General features: G+C 40.7%; 1 protein-coding gene across 3 annotated transcripts in view; it reads left to right on the top strand.

Moving 5' to 3' along the window:
• SI (sucrase-isomaltase) overlaps nucleotides 1–13,605 on the top strand; it is a 262,662-nt gene that overhangs the window by 191,505 nt on the left and 57,552 nt on the right. For all 3 annotated transcript variants that reach the window (XM_075003677.1, XM_075003678.1, XM_075003679.1), the window contains 9 exons: nucleotides 1,303–1,454; nucleotides 3,292–3,460; nucleotides 4,997–5,093; nucleotides 5,195–5,307; nucleotides 5,414–5,539; nucleotides 6,387–6,515; nucleotides 6,987–7,097; nucleotides 7,557–7,619; nucleotides 11,498–11,632. In XM_075003677.1, coding sequence (XP_074859778.1) covers nucleotides 1,303–1,454; nucleotides 3,292–3,460; nucleotides 4,997–5,093; nucleotides 5,195–5,307; nucleotides 5,414–5,539; nucleotides 6,387–6,515; nucleotides 6,987–7,097; nucleotides 7,557–7,619; nucleotides 11,498–11,632 — 1,095 coding nt within the window. The remainder of the gene's footprint in view (nucleotides 1–1,302; nucleotides 1,455–3,291; nucleotides 3,461–4,996; nucleotides 5,094–5,194; nucleotides 5,308–5,413; nucleotides 5,540–6,386; nucleotides 6,516–6,986; nucleotides 7,098–7,556; nucleotides 7,620–11,497; nucleotides 11,633–13,605) is intronic.

The raw sequence follows: 13,605 nt of genomic DNA, 5'->3' as shown, positions 1-13,605 counted from the left end.
ACTTATCATGGGTGTGGCCAAGTTTCCTGTGGTCCCATAAATTTTTTCCAGCCATGAGTCCTGTCTCTGAGTGTTCTGTGCTGTTGTTTAGATGTAATTTACCTTTAAATGTATTCTAAGAACAGAGTAAGCAGTGGAAGTCTTGGTAATGCTGCTTGGCAATATTGACTTCCCATAGTCTGGCAAAATTTTTCATCCAGCATTGGTCATGTCCTGAGGGTGCCAGATTAGAGAGGTTCAACCTGTATGCTGCCTTAATCAGGCTGAGTAGGATCTCATTTTGAGACTGCTTTTCACTGGACCAGATTCTAGCTCAGGTTGAGAAACACCTACCTCACTCTTCAGGTCATCCAACTGAAATCAGAAAGACTAGTCAACGAGTGCGATGCTGCTACTTAATAGAATTGAACAAGTTAGGGGATTTTCCAATGTCTTTGCAGGACACAATCAAAAGATCTGAATTTAGTCTTAATGAAAACCAGATGTCACTAGAACATTTTAATTCCCCAATTAATATAAAAATGGTATACTCAAATGTTTTCTTCTGTTAGTTACTGGTATACCACATTCATTCAAGTCCACATTAATGCACATAACATCTTAGCATGTAAGTAGCAATGATATTCGGAAGTTATTACAGTAGAAGCTTTGCATTTATATCACACATTTGCAAATGCATATCTATAGATGCTTGTCATCCTAAGCCTTTAAGTCACAACCGAAGTTTTTCAAATTTAATCCAAAACAAGAATTTAGAAGAAAGAAACAAAGAAAGATCTTTTCAAACATTTTCCAACATACATGGTTTTTCTTAAATTTTGAAGACTTTATAGCAATTGTGAACTAAATTACTTTGAAAGAGAAAATTTTTCAGTGGAATTAACCTGGATGTTTTTATTTACAAAGGAGCATAAAGAAAAATCCACTTTTGTGGTTTTATGGCTTTTAATAAGAATCCCTACGTTCCTTTGCTGCTGATCAGGAATAGCCATACATGCATTTAGTCTAAAATATACTGTGCTGCTTGATTGTTTTTTCATAAGTCAATGAAGCAGCCACACGTTGCCACAAAAATCGAGGAAAATTAGCCACAGAATTTTGGTCCAATGTGTTGTAGTGCACAAGGGCCATAACTATAATGTGTTATGTCCCTTACAATGTACTTAATTTTTTAAAGGGACTCCCTCCACACACAATTTTTTTCCACAAAAAAGATTTCCTTAGTCTAAAAGGGATCAGAGTAGATGCATACAAAATGTCTTTTGTACTTTACCCTTAAGAATATTGCCTGTCTTTTTGTAGATTTTTGATGCCAACACTAAAAGATATGAAGTTCCAGTGCCACTGTTTATCCCCGATCCTTCAAGTACAGAAGCAGGTCGACTCTATGAAGTGACAATTAAGGACAATCCATTTGGTATTCAGATTCGGCGTAGAAGCACTGGAACAATTATGTAAGTAAATGTTTATTTGCTATAGATTAATTTTAATCTGTGTATTTGGTGTAAATGCCTAAATAATGTCTTAACATTGAATAGGCTACATTTTGCCAAACTGCCATGGTGTCACTGGTGAAAAGTACTTTCTGTTAAATGAATTAATTTTGCTACTTGTGCAATGAAATGAAAAAGGTTCTCGGTCTGGACTGAGTCTCACCAGTTATCACTAATCAATCCAGACATTAGTTGTAAGATTACCTGCTACATTTGAAACCTTGTTTTTCATTTTCTTCCCCCTCTCCTTTTCCTCCATCAGGTTTCTAAGGGTGCACTTAATGTCCATCTCAGTAATACATACACCAGTGGATGGGCTTTCCTGTCTTCTCTTCTCTTTTGATGCATGTGTTCTCAGAAGTCCTCATTCACACAAACAAACATTTGGAATACAAATATGTAGTTATACTCAGAACTTCAGATACAAAAATGATACTTGAACAAAAATAGGATTTACAGATCAAGCAGATTATAACAGTGAAAACAATAAATTAGAAGAGGCATTTTGTCCAGAGAATCTGAGTTATTCATATTTATACTCCAAAGCAGTTTTTCCATAAAGCGTGGGGCAGGATCCATCTCATATATACCCTTCAGTTTATTACCATCCGTCTTTCCATCTCTTCCCAGCCTTTCTTCATGGATTCCTCTCTCAGGAGCCTCCTCTCACAGGAGGTAACAGGGTTGATACATGCTGGGTTGGGGGTGTGTGGAAAAAGTTCCTCCCAGGTATTGGAACAAAGGATTCTGTTCGCTACTTTTTGATCCCAAAAGTGGGCTGAGACATGTTCTGGACCTGTGGCACTTTAAGAAATACTTACAAAAGTTTAGATTCCTCATGGTCTCTCTGGCTCCTATCATTCGTTTGTTGGATCTGGGAGACTGGTATGCATTCCTCAACCTGAAGGACACCGACTTCCACAAAAACAAGAAGTCGTCCTGTGGCACCTTTTACATTAACAGAATTCTGTTAGTCTATAAGGTATCACAGGACTACTTGTCCTTTTTTTGCAGATACAGACTAACATGGCTACCTCTCTGGTATTTCCACAAAGTGAACTTCCCAGGACACATGCACTTCCTGTGGCTTATGGTGGGCCCCAGTCATGACCAGTTTGTGGTCCTTTTATGTGACTTGACAACTGCACCAAGGGGCAGTGGTCGCTTCTTACCTTAGTTGCCCAGGGTGCAGCTTGACCCTGTGTTATACAGCAGGTCACAGTAGATTGTTTTGTTTATTTTATAATTTTTTCTGGCTTTGGACTCTTCTGAATCTACGAAAGGTTCAAGTTCTCTCCAGAGTAACAGCTAAAATTACCCAAGAGATGGAAAAGTTTCAGAATTTGATTTTGATGTAAAAAATCCAGGTGCTTATCCAAACCAACACAACTGTTTTCAACCTTGATATAACAAATCATGCAAACCTTCATTATAAGACCCTCTAACATCTCTTCCTTCCCCATGTTCCATCTTACTAAACATACAATACAATGGGTTTAAAAGCCTCAATAAAGTTGAAGTTAAAATATAATTAGAGTTCTTCAGTTCTAAGAAACTCCATAATAGGTGTTCAGTGTTCATTTCAACTAAATTCTGGAGTCTACTGAAAAATACCCAATTTCTTTACACTGTGATGCAGTCTGTTAGTAGATTTGTCACTCTCCATTTTATTAATAACAGCAACTACATGGCTAATATGTCAAATATATTGTATAACTTTTGCAATTCTCAGCCACAATTATTTATGTATTTTTTTCAGCTCTTTACTAATGAAACTCGGATAATTGTTCTCTTTCAGTTGGGATTCTCAGGTACCTGGCTTCACCTTTAGTGACATGTTCATTCAGATTTCTACCCGCCTTCCATCACAGTATGTCTATGGATTTGGTGAAACTGAACATACCACATATCGGCGTGATATGAACTGGAACACCTGGGGAATGTTCACTAAGGACCAGTCCCCTGGTGTAAGTATAGATTAAGTTTGAATTAGACTATTTCCGAAACAGCAATGGTTACTTTGGGGTTTTCAGGGTGCCTATAGTATATTTTGTTTTAAAACATTAGTGCATGATACGCCTTTATCAGTACAACGAACCAAAGCTAAGTTTAGTAACAGTTACAGTCCTATCAGTAACTTGGGTCTTGGATAAAACTTCTGGTAACCAGTTTCAAAACTGTCAGTTCTTCTTCGAGTGGTCCCCAGGGGTGCTCCACAAAAGGTGTCGGGCTCGCCTGGCACTGCAGATCGGAAATCTTCCAGCAGTTTCTCCTGGATCGCGCATGCGCTGGCACGCGCTGCCCCCTGTACACGCTCGGCCACGTGCGCGATCCGGTCCCCACCAGTTCCTTCTCAACCACCATCGGCTGTAGATGGAATCTACTCAGGCTAAGGCCAGAGTCAGATTAAGTAGTGTTTTTTTTTCGACGTGTCATTTGTTGTTTTTGGTTATCAAAAAAAAAAAAGAGAGACAGAAAGCAAAGACAAAGAGAATATCAGCAAAAAAAAAAAAAGAAAAGAAAAAGAGAGGAGTGGAGAAAAGAACAGTGGGGGTGAAGGCCATTTAGGCCGCCCGCTGCTCCTCAGGCCGGTGATGACTATTTGGGGTGGAAAGGCACGGATTAAGTGCTAAGTACCCTATTAACAGTAAAGGACTCACCGCAATGGCCACTTCAGGTTTTAAAAAGCGTGAGTCATGCCGTGAAGCTATGCCGGCCTCCGTGGGGCATAGCGAATGCATCCGATGCCTGGGGAAATCACAGGCTACCCAGAAGTGTTCTCACTGTGCTAAGCTCACAGCCAGGGCCAGGAAGGACAGAGCGATGAGGCGTAAAATGCTCTTGTTGATAAGGCTCTCCAGCCGGACTTGCCAAAGAAGCCTCACCCAGAAGGGCCCTCTGGGTTGCATAAAAGGAGGGCAGCTTCCTCTGACCCCCTCGGTGCAGAAACGGAGGAAACTCTCCCTGGCTCGATCCTTGCCGGCGTTTGCAGTGAGCAGGACGAGCGGAGCACACGGCCCCCAGCCGCATACTCAGGCAAGCGGCAGCGCGGCAGCGCACGTGGCAGAGGCTGAGCTTCCGGTTATATAACAGCCGGCACGCTCGGCGCCTAGAGCGTCTAGAGCGTCTGCTGTATACCTCTCCTCTCCAAACCTTTATAATTACACCTTTAGAACTTATTTAGAAACAAAAAATGCCAAAAGGGCATTTGTATCAGTGCAATATAACAAAAGTGCTTAAAAAATTAAAATTGTGGGAAAGGTATTTTGCATTAATGGTGGATTTCTCACTAGTGATTCTGGAATATCTCTTCCAAGGAGAGTGTTCATAAATGTGATCACCTCAAAAATGAACCGTAACTGTTCGTATGTGAAAGGAAAGAATGAGGGAAAGTTTCTCTTGTGAAGTTTTGCCCAACACTTCACTTAATTCATCTCAATTAACCAGATAAGAAAAGCATGTCAAATATCTGTGTAAATTTAAGTTTTTTCTTCTTTTTGCAGTACAAGCTGAATTCCTATGGTGTCCATCCCTTTTACATGGGCCTGGAAGATGACGGAAATGCTCATGGAGTCCTCTTGCTTAACAGTAACGCAATGGGTAAAGAACTTACTTTCAGAAATAATTTCCTATATTGTGCACTTTCTCATAGCGGGTTTGTTCCATTACTCTATTCCTGAATTTATGCTCTTGCTTTTCAGATGTTACATTCCAGCCAACTCCTGCTCTGACATATCGCACTATCGGAGGAATTCTGGACTTTTACATGGTGCTGGGCCCGACACCAGAGCTTGTTGTTCAGGAATACACTGCAGTAGGATTCATATGCTAACGTTATACAATTAATTGCATTTTTGTCCTGTTTTCCCATATCACTGTGATTAAATAAGGTTTTTTTCCCCCTATTTTATTGTTGTTAGCTGATTGGACGACCAGTCATGCCACCGTACTGGTCTTTGGGGTTCCAGCTATGCCGTTATGGATACCAAAATGACACAGAAGTTGCTGATCTGTATGAAGCAATGAAGACTGCTCGCATACCTTATGTATGTTGTTCACAGTTATACTTAGTGGTGTTTATTCAAATTCTGTACTCGTAGATTTGTTCTCTAGGAAAGAAGAAATGAGAAATAATTATAGAAAAACTACATACTATACTGAAACATTAATATTCACTTTGTGTGGCCTGGAAGTTTATCCCAAACGTCAGAGGGTTACAGTAATTCATCTCCATTTATGTGTAACCCCAACATAGACCAACCTCCCTAATCGGTTTCTGTACGTGTTGAATTCTTGACCTTGGGAATTGACAGCATGAACTCCTGCTTAAGTTATAGGGCCATAATTTTTTTTTCCACCATGCCTATTATGACAATTCTGGTACTACTGTTGCATCATACCATTTCATTTTCATGGCATTGTGCCTGCATGATATAATGGCCTGATTTCACGATATCTTTTCTTAACTTTATTAGTGCCTGTATAAGAAAGTCGTAAAAATGTGTATATAGAAAATGGTGCATCCTTCAATTCTTTAATTTTTTCCTCTATTTAAATATTTTGAGCCAACTTCTTTCTGGTACAAACCTACTGAATTTATAACATGAGTGAACACACACAACACTGTGATGAATCTGGCCCAGTAGCTTTGCTTTAAACGACAGCATTTTGACATTGACTTTTGCTAAAGGCAGCATCTCTCTTTCTTTGATTGTTGTTGTGTTTTACATATTAATTAGGCGAAATAATTCAGAAAAAAATAAGAACCTCTGATCTTATTCATTGAACCATTCTGAAGCTAACCCAGTCTGAATCAGACTTGCTAAACTAATAATACCTTTGACTTCTAAAATAACTTCTAACATGTTTGTGTTTTGTTTTCATTTATTGAAGGATGTGCAATTTGTAGACGTTGATTACATGAACCGGAAGTTAGATTTTACTCTGAGTCCAAAATTTTCAGGACTTCCTGCTCTGATTAATCAAATAAAAGATGAAGGAATGAGATTCATCATTATTCTGGTTAGTAGTTTGGTTCTTTTTATTTTTTTTTCAATTGAGCATGTTTATAAATAGTTGAATACCCCGATTCACTTAGGCTATGTCTACACTTGCCCCCTTCTTTGAATGGAGCAGAGTAATCAGGGTGATGGGAGATGATTAATGAAGTGCTGCGATGCATATGCAGCACTTCATTAGGCAAACTCCCCTCCACGGCAACTTCGAAGTGCCTTCAATCCTCAAAATTTTGGGGAGTAAAGGCACTTGGAAGTGCCCACAGCTACACACATGCCAGCACTTTGAAGTTTGACACTTTGACGTTGCCGCAGGGGAGAATTTGCATAATGAAGTGCTGCATATACACCAGAGCACTTCATTAGTAATCTCCCATCACTCTGATTGGGGCAAGTGTAGACATAGCCTTAAAGAATTAAATATGCATATTTGCTTGCTTAATGTAACTGTGAAACTTGGATTTTCTGTGCATTTTAGGACCCTCCCATATCAGGCAATGAAACAAGTGATTATTCAGCATTCACAAGAGGTGTGCAGCAGGATGTCTTCATCAAATGGCCTAACAGCAGTGAGATTGTTTGGACGAAGGTACTGTTGTGAGAACTTCAGTTTAAAAATATGGAATGAATTTCAAAGACAGAAAAGACTGTTCTGAAGAACTTGCCTTTTTTTTCCCCCCTTTAAATTGAGGACTTATATGGAGTCCTTGGGCTTAGTGTGCCACCCTGCTTGTTCAAAGTGTCTGTGATATCTTTAGGAGAGGTACTAAAAAGAGATGGTTTCGACTGTAATGCAATCACTAGCACTGATATTCAGCAGTATCTCTTTTTTTTTTCCTTGGGTGAGGGGGGTGCATGCTCGTAGAAGGAACTGACTTCACGCAGTGTTTAAATATATGTACGCTGCAAGCCATGCAGTATTTTCTTTGCAATTATGTATGCATCCCAATCTGCCAGGAGTGCATTTTGAAAACAGTAGTAGGCCTCAGAAACTATATAAAAATAAGTTTAGTTTACCTTAATTTTTTCTTCCCTCATTTCTCTTTAGGTTTGGCCAGATTATCCTAATGTTGTAGTGAATGACTCTGCAGATTTAGATACACAAATTGAGGTATGTACGCTTAATTTTTCCACGGATGTTCCCTCCTGCCTCTTCTCTCTCAATCATTCCACTTCAGTCTATTCTACTTTCCTTCCCTGTCCCTCTTCTCTCCTTCGTGTCTGAAAATGTCTCATTTCCTGTGTCTTTCCAATTAGCTTATCCCATTTAGCACCCCCCCATGCCACAGATTTTGGCAAAATACGGAACTAATATAATGTTTCATAAAAAATCCCTCTGCGTGAGTGTGTTATCCTTCCTCCCACTTTGGCTATGTCTACACTCCAAAAATAACTTCCAAGCTGCTTACTTCGAAGTAACAGAAGTTGAGCGTCTACACACACCCTACTTCGAAGTTAAACTTTGAAGCAGGGCACTACTCTATTCCCGGGAATGGAGTAAGGACTTTGAAGTTGGGTTCCCTTACTTCGAAGTGAACTTGGGAAGTAAGGGAAAACATGTAGACTCTCTGCTGGCTAGTTCCTAGTGTAGACGTACACTTTGTGTAAAAACAATAATTGGATAGCAATAATGTTACAAACTTGGGAGCATTGAACAGCTGTAGGATTGTCAGAGACCACTGTTGCTAATCACACACGTGGCTAACTATTAAATATCCCAGAGATTCACATGATGTAATACCGAGCGTTTCTTCCACTCCATTCATTTGTTTTTAGCTCATCCTATTTTGCTGCACTAGCGCTGGAAACATAGCATGAAGTTCTGACTCAGTGGAAGTCCATGGCTTAGAATATATGTGCACTCGACTAGGAGTAGTAATTTCTGGATTAAGTACACATACACTCCAAGGTAAAAGTAAGCCCATGCACCAAAGTGTACCACTCCAGCAAGAAGAAACCAGCCAGGTGGTGTGCTTAGCTGCAGTGTAGGTGTGTCAGCTCCCAGCACAGCTCCTGGGCTCTACTGCGGGGTGCTGTGCTAAGCATCAGGCAACCAGGCAAGTGAAATGGGCTGGCTGGGGTCATGCTCCCTCCAAGGGTTTGGTACTCCCCCACCCCAAACCCCTCCCCGCAGCACTTTGTGAGGTTGGAAGAGCTGCAGCTGCGCATACTGGGGCTCTGCTCTTTTTCCCTTCCCCTGAGTCTCAGCATGTGAGGGGAAAGTGCACAGCTCCTGTGCCTTCCTCTCCCTCCTGGCTGCTAAGGGTAGGGCGAGAGGAGTTCTTCATGTTTGTGCACCTTCCCCTCACTCCCTCAGCAACAGTGACCTCATAAGTGCAGCTGTAGGTCCCCCACAACCCACCCACCTGCTCAAAATGGAGCCCTTGCCCCCTCACTAACTCCTACACATACCCCATCCCCCTGCCCTGAACCTCCCCATTCAGCCCCCCAAGCCCTGATTCCTCATCCTTCCAACCTCACCCCCACAATCCCAACTGCTACACATCCACATCCACAGCCTTCTGTTCTGAGCCCCTTCTCACACTTCCAACTCTGATTCTTGCCCCTGTCCTGACCCCCCCCCCCATCCCCAAGCTCCTGGCCTGTCTCCTGAACCCCCCCCCCCACCCCCTGTCCTGAGATGCTGCAAACCCCAACACTCCCTAACTCTCTGCTTTGAGCCCCCCACACTTAAATTTCGTATAGGAACTGCTGTATTGCACCCTGCACGTGCCTGCCGAGAGGTCCCCTCTGTATTCCAGGGGTGTGATGCAACAGATCCTGTAAGAAACTTATTTTCACCCTTGACTGAAAACAAAAAATAGCCACATCAGCACAAGGAGTGAGAGGAGCAAGCAGCCTATGTGCATTCCTAGTGACTCAAGCTAGGTACTTCTGCAGCTCTCACCATGGTAGCTGTACATCTGTATTTATCACACTAGTTCAATCAGAGCTACTGCTGTTCTGTCTACCCAAGCTGGAAATTGTTCTCCAATGAACACATGGTCATAAAGACTGCATTTCACCCTCTGTCCCTATTACCTTACAGTACTCCCAGAGATATAAGCTGTTCAAACCTGGCCTGCGAGAGTGGTCAGGCACAAACAAAGGGAGCATAAGACATCCTTTACATGGAGTCTTGAGCAGCCTCAGTTCCTATTGAAGTCAATATATGGAATCAGGCCCTAAAGTGATCTAGAGCCTGCATTTACCTTTTTTATGTTAGTCCTGTATTAAGAATTGAGGCTTGTGAGAAGGGAATGTTTCATCCTCTTCAGAACAATAAGGTTGGCATGACTTGATAACAGAGGAGCTGGAATTCTGGATGAGACTGGGTTTATGTAGCCCAGCATCCTGCCTCTGATAGTGACGTGTTCTGGAAGTTCAGGAGGAGTGCACAGAACAGAGCAAAAAAGTACCTTCTCTTGTTGGTATTAAAATTATTGCCTATTAGTGTCCTTATGTAACACTTGGTATCTGTATAGTGTAAAAGTGTGAATAACACTTCATTTTGTATTCACCATTTCTGACTGTATACACCTGTGTCATTGGTCCCCTAGTAATTTTTTAAAAGACGAATAGTCCCAGTCTTTTTAGTTTCTCCACTTATGGAAGCCATCCTTACCCTTGATCATCTTTGTTGCCCTTCTCTCTATCTTTTTCCAGTATCACTATTTATTTATTTATTTAATTAATTTTGATGAGATGACTACAATGAGCCACATATGGTATTCAAGTTATATATTTTGGCATAGCATAGATTTATTTAGTGGCATTGTTTGTGTATACTTGGGATGATTTTTTTCGAATATGCTACATAACTTTCTAGTTACGAAAGCTGAATTTCATTCTCCATTTTCTTGCTCAGTCACTCAATTTTGGGAACTCCCTTTACAAGTCCTCAGTCTCCTTTGGACTTGACTATTGTGAATAATTTTATACTATATTCAGACTTCATCATTTCACTGTTCAACACCTTTTGATTTCATTAATGGGTTGGTTGAATGGCACAGGTCCCAGTACAGACCCTTTGCTGTTCACCACTCTCTACTATGAACATTGACTTTATTCTGACCTTTTGTTTCCTGTCTTTCCATCAGTCATTAATCCACAAGATTTTCTCTTTTATCTAATAACACATTGGTTTGCTTAAGAGGCTTTGGTGAGGTACGTTGTCAAAGACTTTCTGAAAATCCATGTACACTATATTGACTGGATCACTGTTATGCATGTCTTGGTGGCTCCCTTGAAAAATTCGAATTGAATGTTGAGGCATAGCTTCACAGTTCCCCAATGAATTATCCTTATCCAAATTTGTTTCCCCCAAAAATTAGCCTTGATGTTGCCATCTCCCCCACATCCTCTGCTGTGAAAACCACTGCAAAGGGCTAATTTAATTTTCCTGTATTGGCTTTGTCTTCCTTGAGTGATCTTCTAAAAACCTTTTGTCATCTAATGGCTTCACTGCCTGTAAGGCAGGATTTCTGATTCTGATGTACTTAAAAATTTCTTACTGTTGGTTTTATCACATGTTGAACAAGTTGGGTCTCAAATTCTTTCTTGGTTTGTCTGATGATAGTCTCACAATTAGCTTTAAAGAGTTCTGTCTCCTTCCTATTTTCCTCACTTGAATCTCACTTCCACATTTTAAAGCATATCGTTTTCCCACTAACGGCCTCCCTTGCCCTTCTGTTTACAATTGTCACAATCTTCTAGTGTGCTTCCCTCATGGGGAAAAAAAACGTACATTCTGATAGTCTGTTTACTTGATGCTATTTACTTTAGTTGGGGAAACGTTACTTAAATAATTACAAAAATCCTAGTTTTAGGATAAGTGTTTCATACCCCTCTAGGTGAATATTAACAATAGATTTCTGTAGTTTAATTAAAATCTTAGCCAGTGGTTTAATTTGTTTGTTCATAAAGCAGCTGAATACATTGGTATCCAATACCTTTGTTCCTTTTCATACTTTGTGTTGCTTTTTTTAGCTGTACAGAGCTTATGCAGCTTTCCCAGACTTTTTCCGCAATTCTACAGCACAATGGTGGCAAAGAGAAATAGTGGAATTCTACTCTAATCCAAAGGATCCTGCAAAGAGCATGAAATTTGATGGCTTATGGACAGTAAGTCCACAGCTTTTTCTTGTTTTTTTTCTTTGTTCAGTAATATAACTTATTGCAGGACAATGGTTTCTGGTTTCAGGAAATTCTTACTCTAAGGTGGCTTCAGTAAACCTGAGTATTAACCTCACCCACAGCTTCAAGGGAATGTATTTTTTTAATGCTATGTGATTTTGTGATTCTGTGCCTGAGGGCTATATTTTGTGATGCTTTCTGTAAGAGTTCAAGGATCTAACTTTGGGGGAGCCAGTGTATATAACTGAAATCAGAGCAGTAGTTGTGGAAAAGTAATCTAAAGCCTGGTCCCTGTGAGGGTACTTCTGAGTGAGTTGTGTAATCTTTTTGAGTAAATTTATTGCTCAAAATGGGGTTAAAACAAATAGATTTCAACCAGTTACTATTTAGCTGGACACTGTGTAAACTTCCTTTTGTCACTGTCAGTACCCATCATTCTCCATAGAAAAGTTAAATTTCGGGTTTTGAAATTGCCTGAAATTCAGCAATGTAGACCACATACACAATTCACATTGTACCTTTAGAAGTGATGAGAGTACAGCGTATATCCACATAAAGCAAGTAAGCCACATTGGTCACCCCATTTTGACAAATAATATTCTGTTAACAAGCCCTCCCAAAACTACCTCAAAAGAGCACTTCACTTTCTAAATAATTGTAGCCATCCAGTGTAAAATAACTGTTTTAGTAAAAATATTTCCATGAGGGAAAATCTATTGTTAACAATCTCTCTTCTTGCAATGTGTTTTATGCACATGACTGAAACATGACATGTTTGGGGTGAGTTTCAAACCGATCTAGGGGTTTATGACACACACTAGTTTGATTGGAAGATGCGTGTGTAGATTTCCTAGATGCCTTTGAAATTCTCAACTTCCAAAGATTACCTTATACATTTATAGAAAATTACCATTCATTTCTAGAAAACTAACAAATTTACCCAGCATTGCTCAGGTCGTTATGTCAATAATGATCAGTGGAGTTTATTTAGAAAATAAAAGGAAAATGTGCATGCTTTACTTGAACTTTTGTATTTCTCAAAACCTGTATGCCCCCTGCCCCCCGCCCCCAAGCCCTGGGCCTCTCATCACCCCCAACTCTAACTCCTGTACCCTTAGTCCTCTGCCCTGACCCACCCCCACACCCAGCCCACTGCCTGGACTCCTGCTCCCCTCTACACACAGAAGCCAAACCCCTTTCCCTGAGACCCCCCACCCTACCCAAACCACTGCCCTAAGCCCCTCCTCACCCTCACCACTTTCTGTTCTCCCTTCCTGTCCCTTTGAGGGAGGGAGAGAGAAGTGCATAGAGAAAGCAAAGTGCACCTTCCCCAGCCTGAGTGAGGAAGGCAGCAAACTGTGCACTTTCCTCACTTCCCAACAGTGAGGAATGGGAAACATCAAGCAATGGATCTGGGGGAGTGGGGAATCATCAGACCCTACGCCATGGCACGACCAAACCCTGACTTTGCTTTTAAGTTGTGATAATAGGCAGCTGTATATACTGAATTTGTCTGTGAATCTGTTTGTTTGTTCAAGAATACCTCCTAAATGGTAAGGGATAGGACCACCAATCTTTCTCAAACATGTATTAGATGTATCCTCCTTCTGAGAAATATAACAACACTGAGATTTCTAAGCTTATTAATGCAGGACAAAAATGATACATCAATTAGGATAAACACCATCAGTATCACTACACTGTACTTCAGGAAGCTGTGTAAAAATATATTAGTGATCTGTGGGGACGTTTCAGTGGGCACAATTCAGTGAGCATGCTTAGCTAGGAGTAAAGTGGTGGTGTTTATGGAAATAAAATGCAAGTTTGGGTAGCACCCTCATTCATTCAGTCAAAGCCTGGGGATACCAACGGCTAGTTGAGCAATGAAATAACATTTGTAACAGCACAGCAGCGCGCATCTGGTGGCTGAGCTGTATGACTTTGTCCTCACACTATGTGAC

The sequence above is a fragment of the Carettochelys insculpta genome, chromosome 10 (genome assembly GCF_033958435.1).
Source record: "Carettochelys insculpta isolate YL-2023 chromosome 10, ASM3395843v1, whole genome shotgun sequence".
NCBI classification, from domain to species: domain Eukaryota; kingdom Metazoa; phylum Chordata; order Testudines; family Carettochelyidae; genus Carettochelys; species Carettochelys insculpta.
This window is presented reverse-complemented; position numbering and strand designations above follow the sequence as displayed.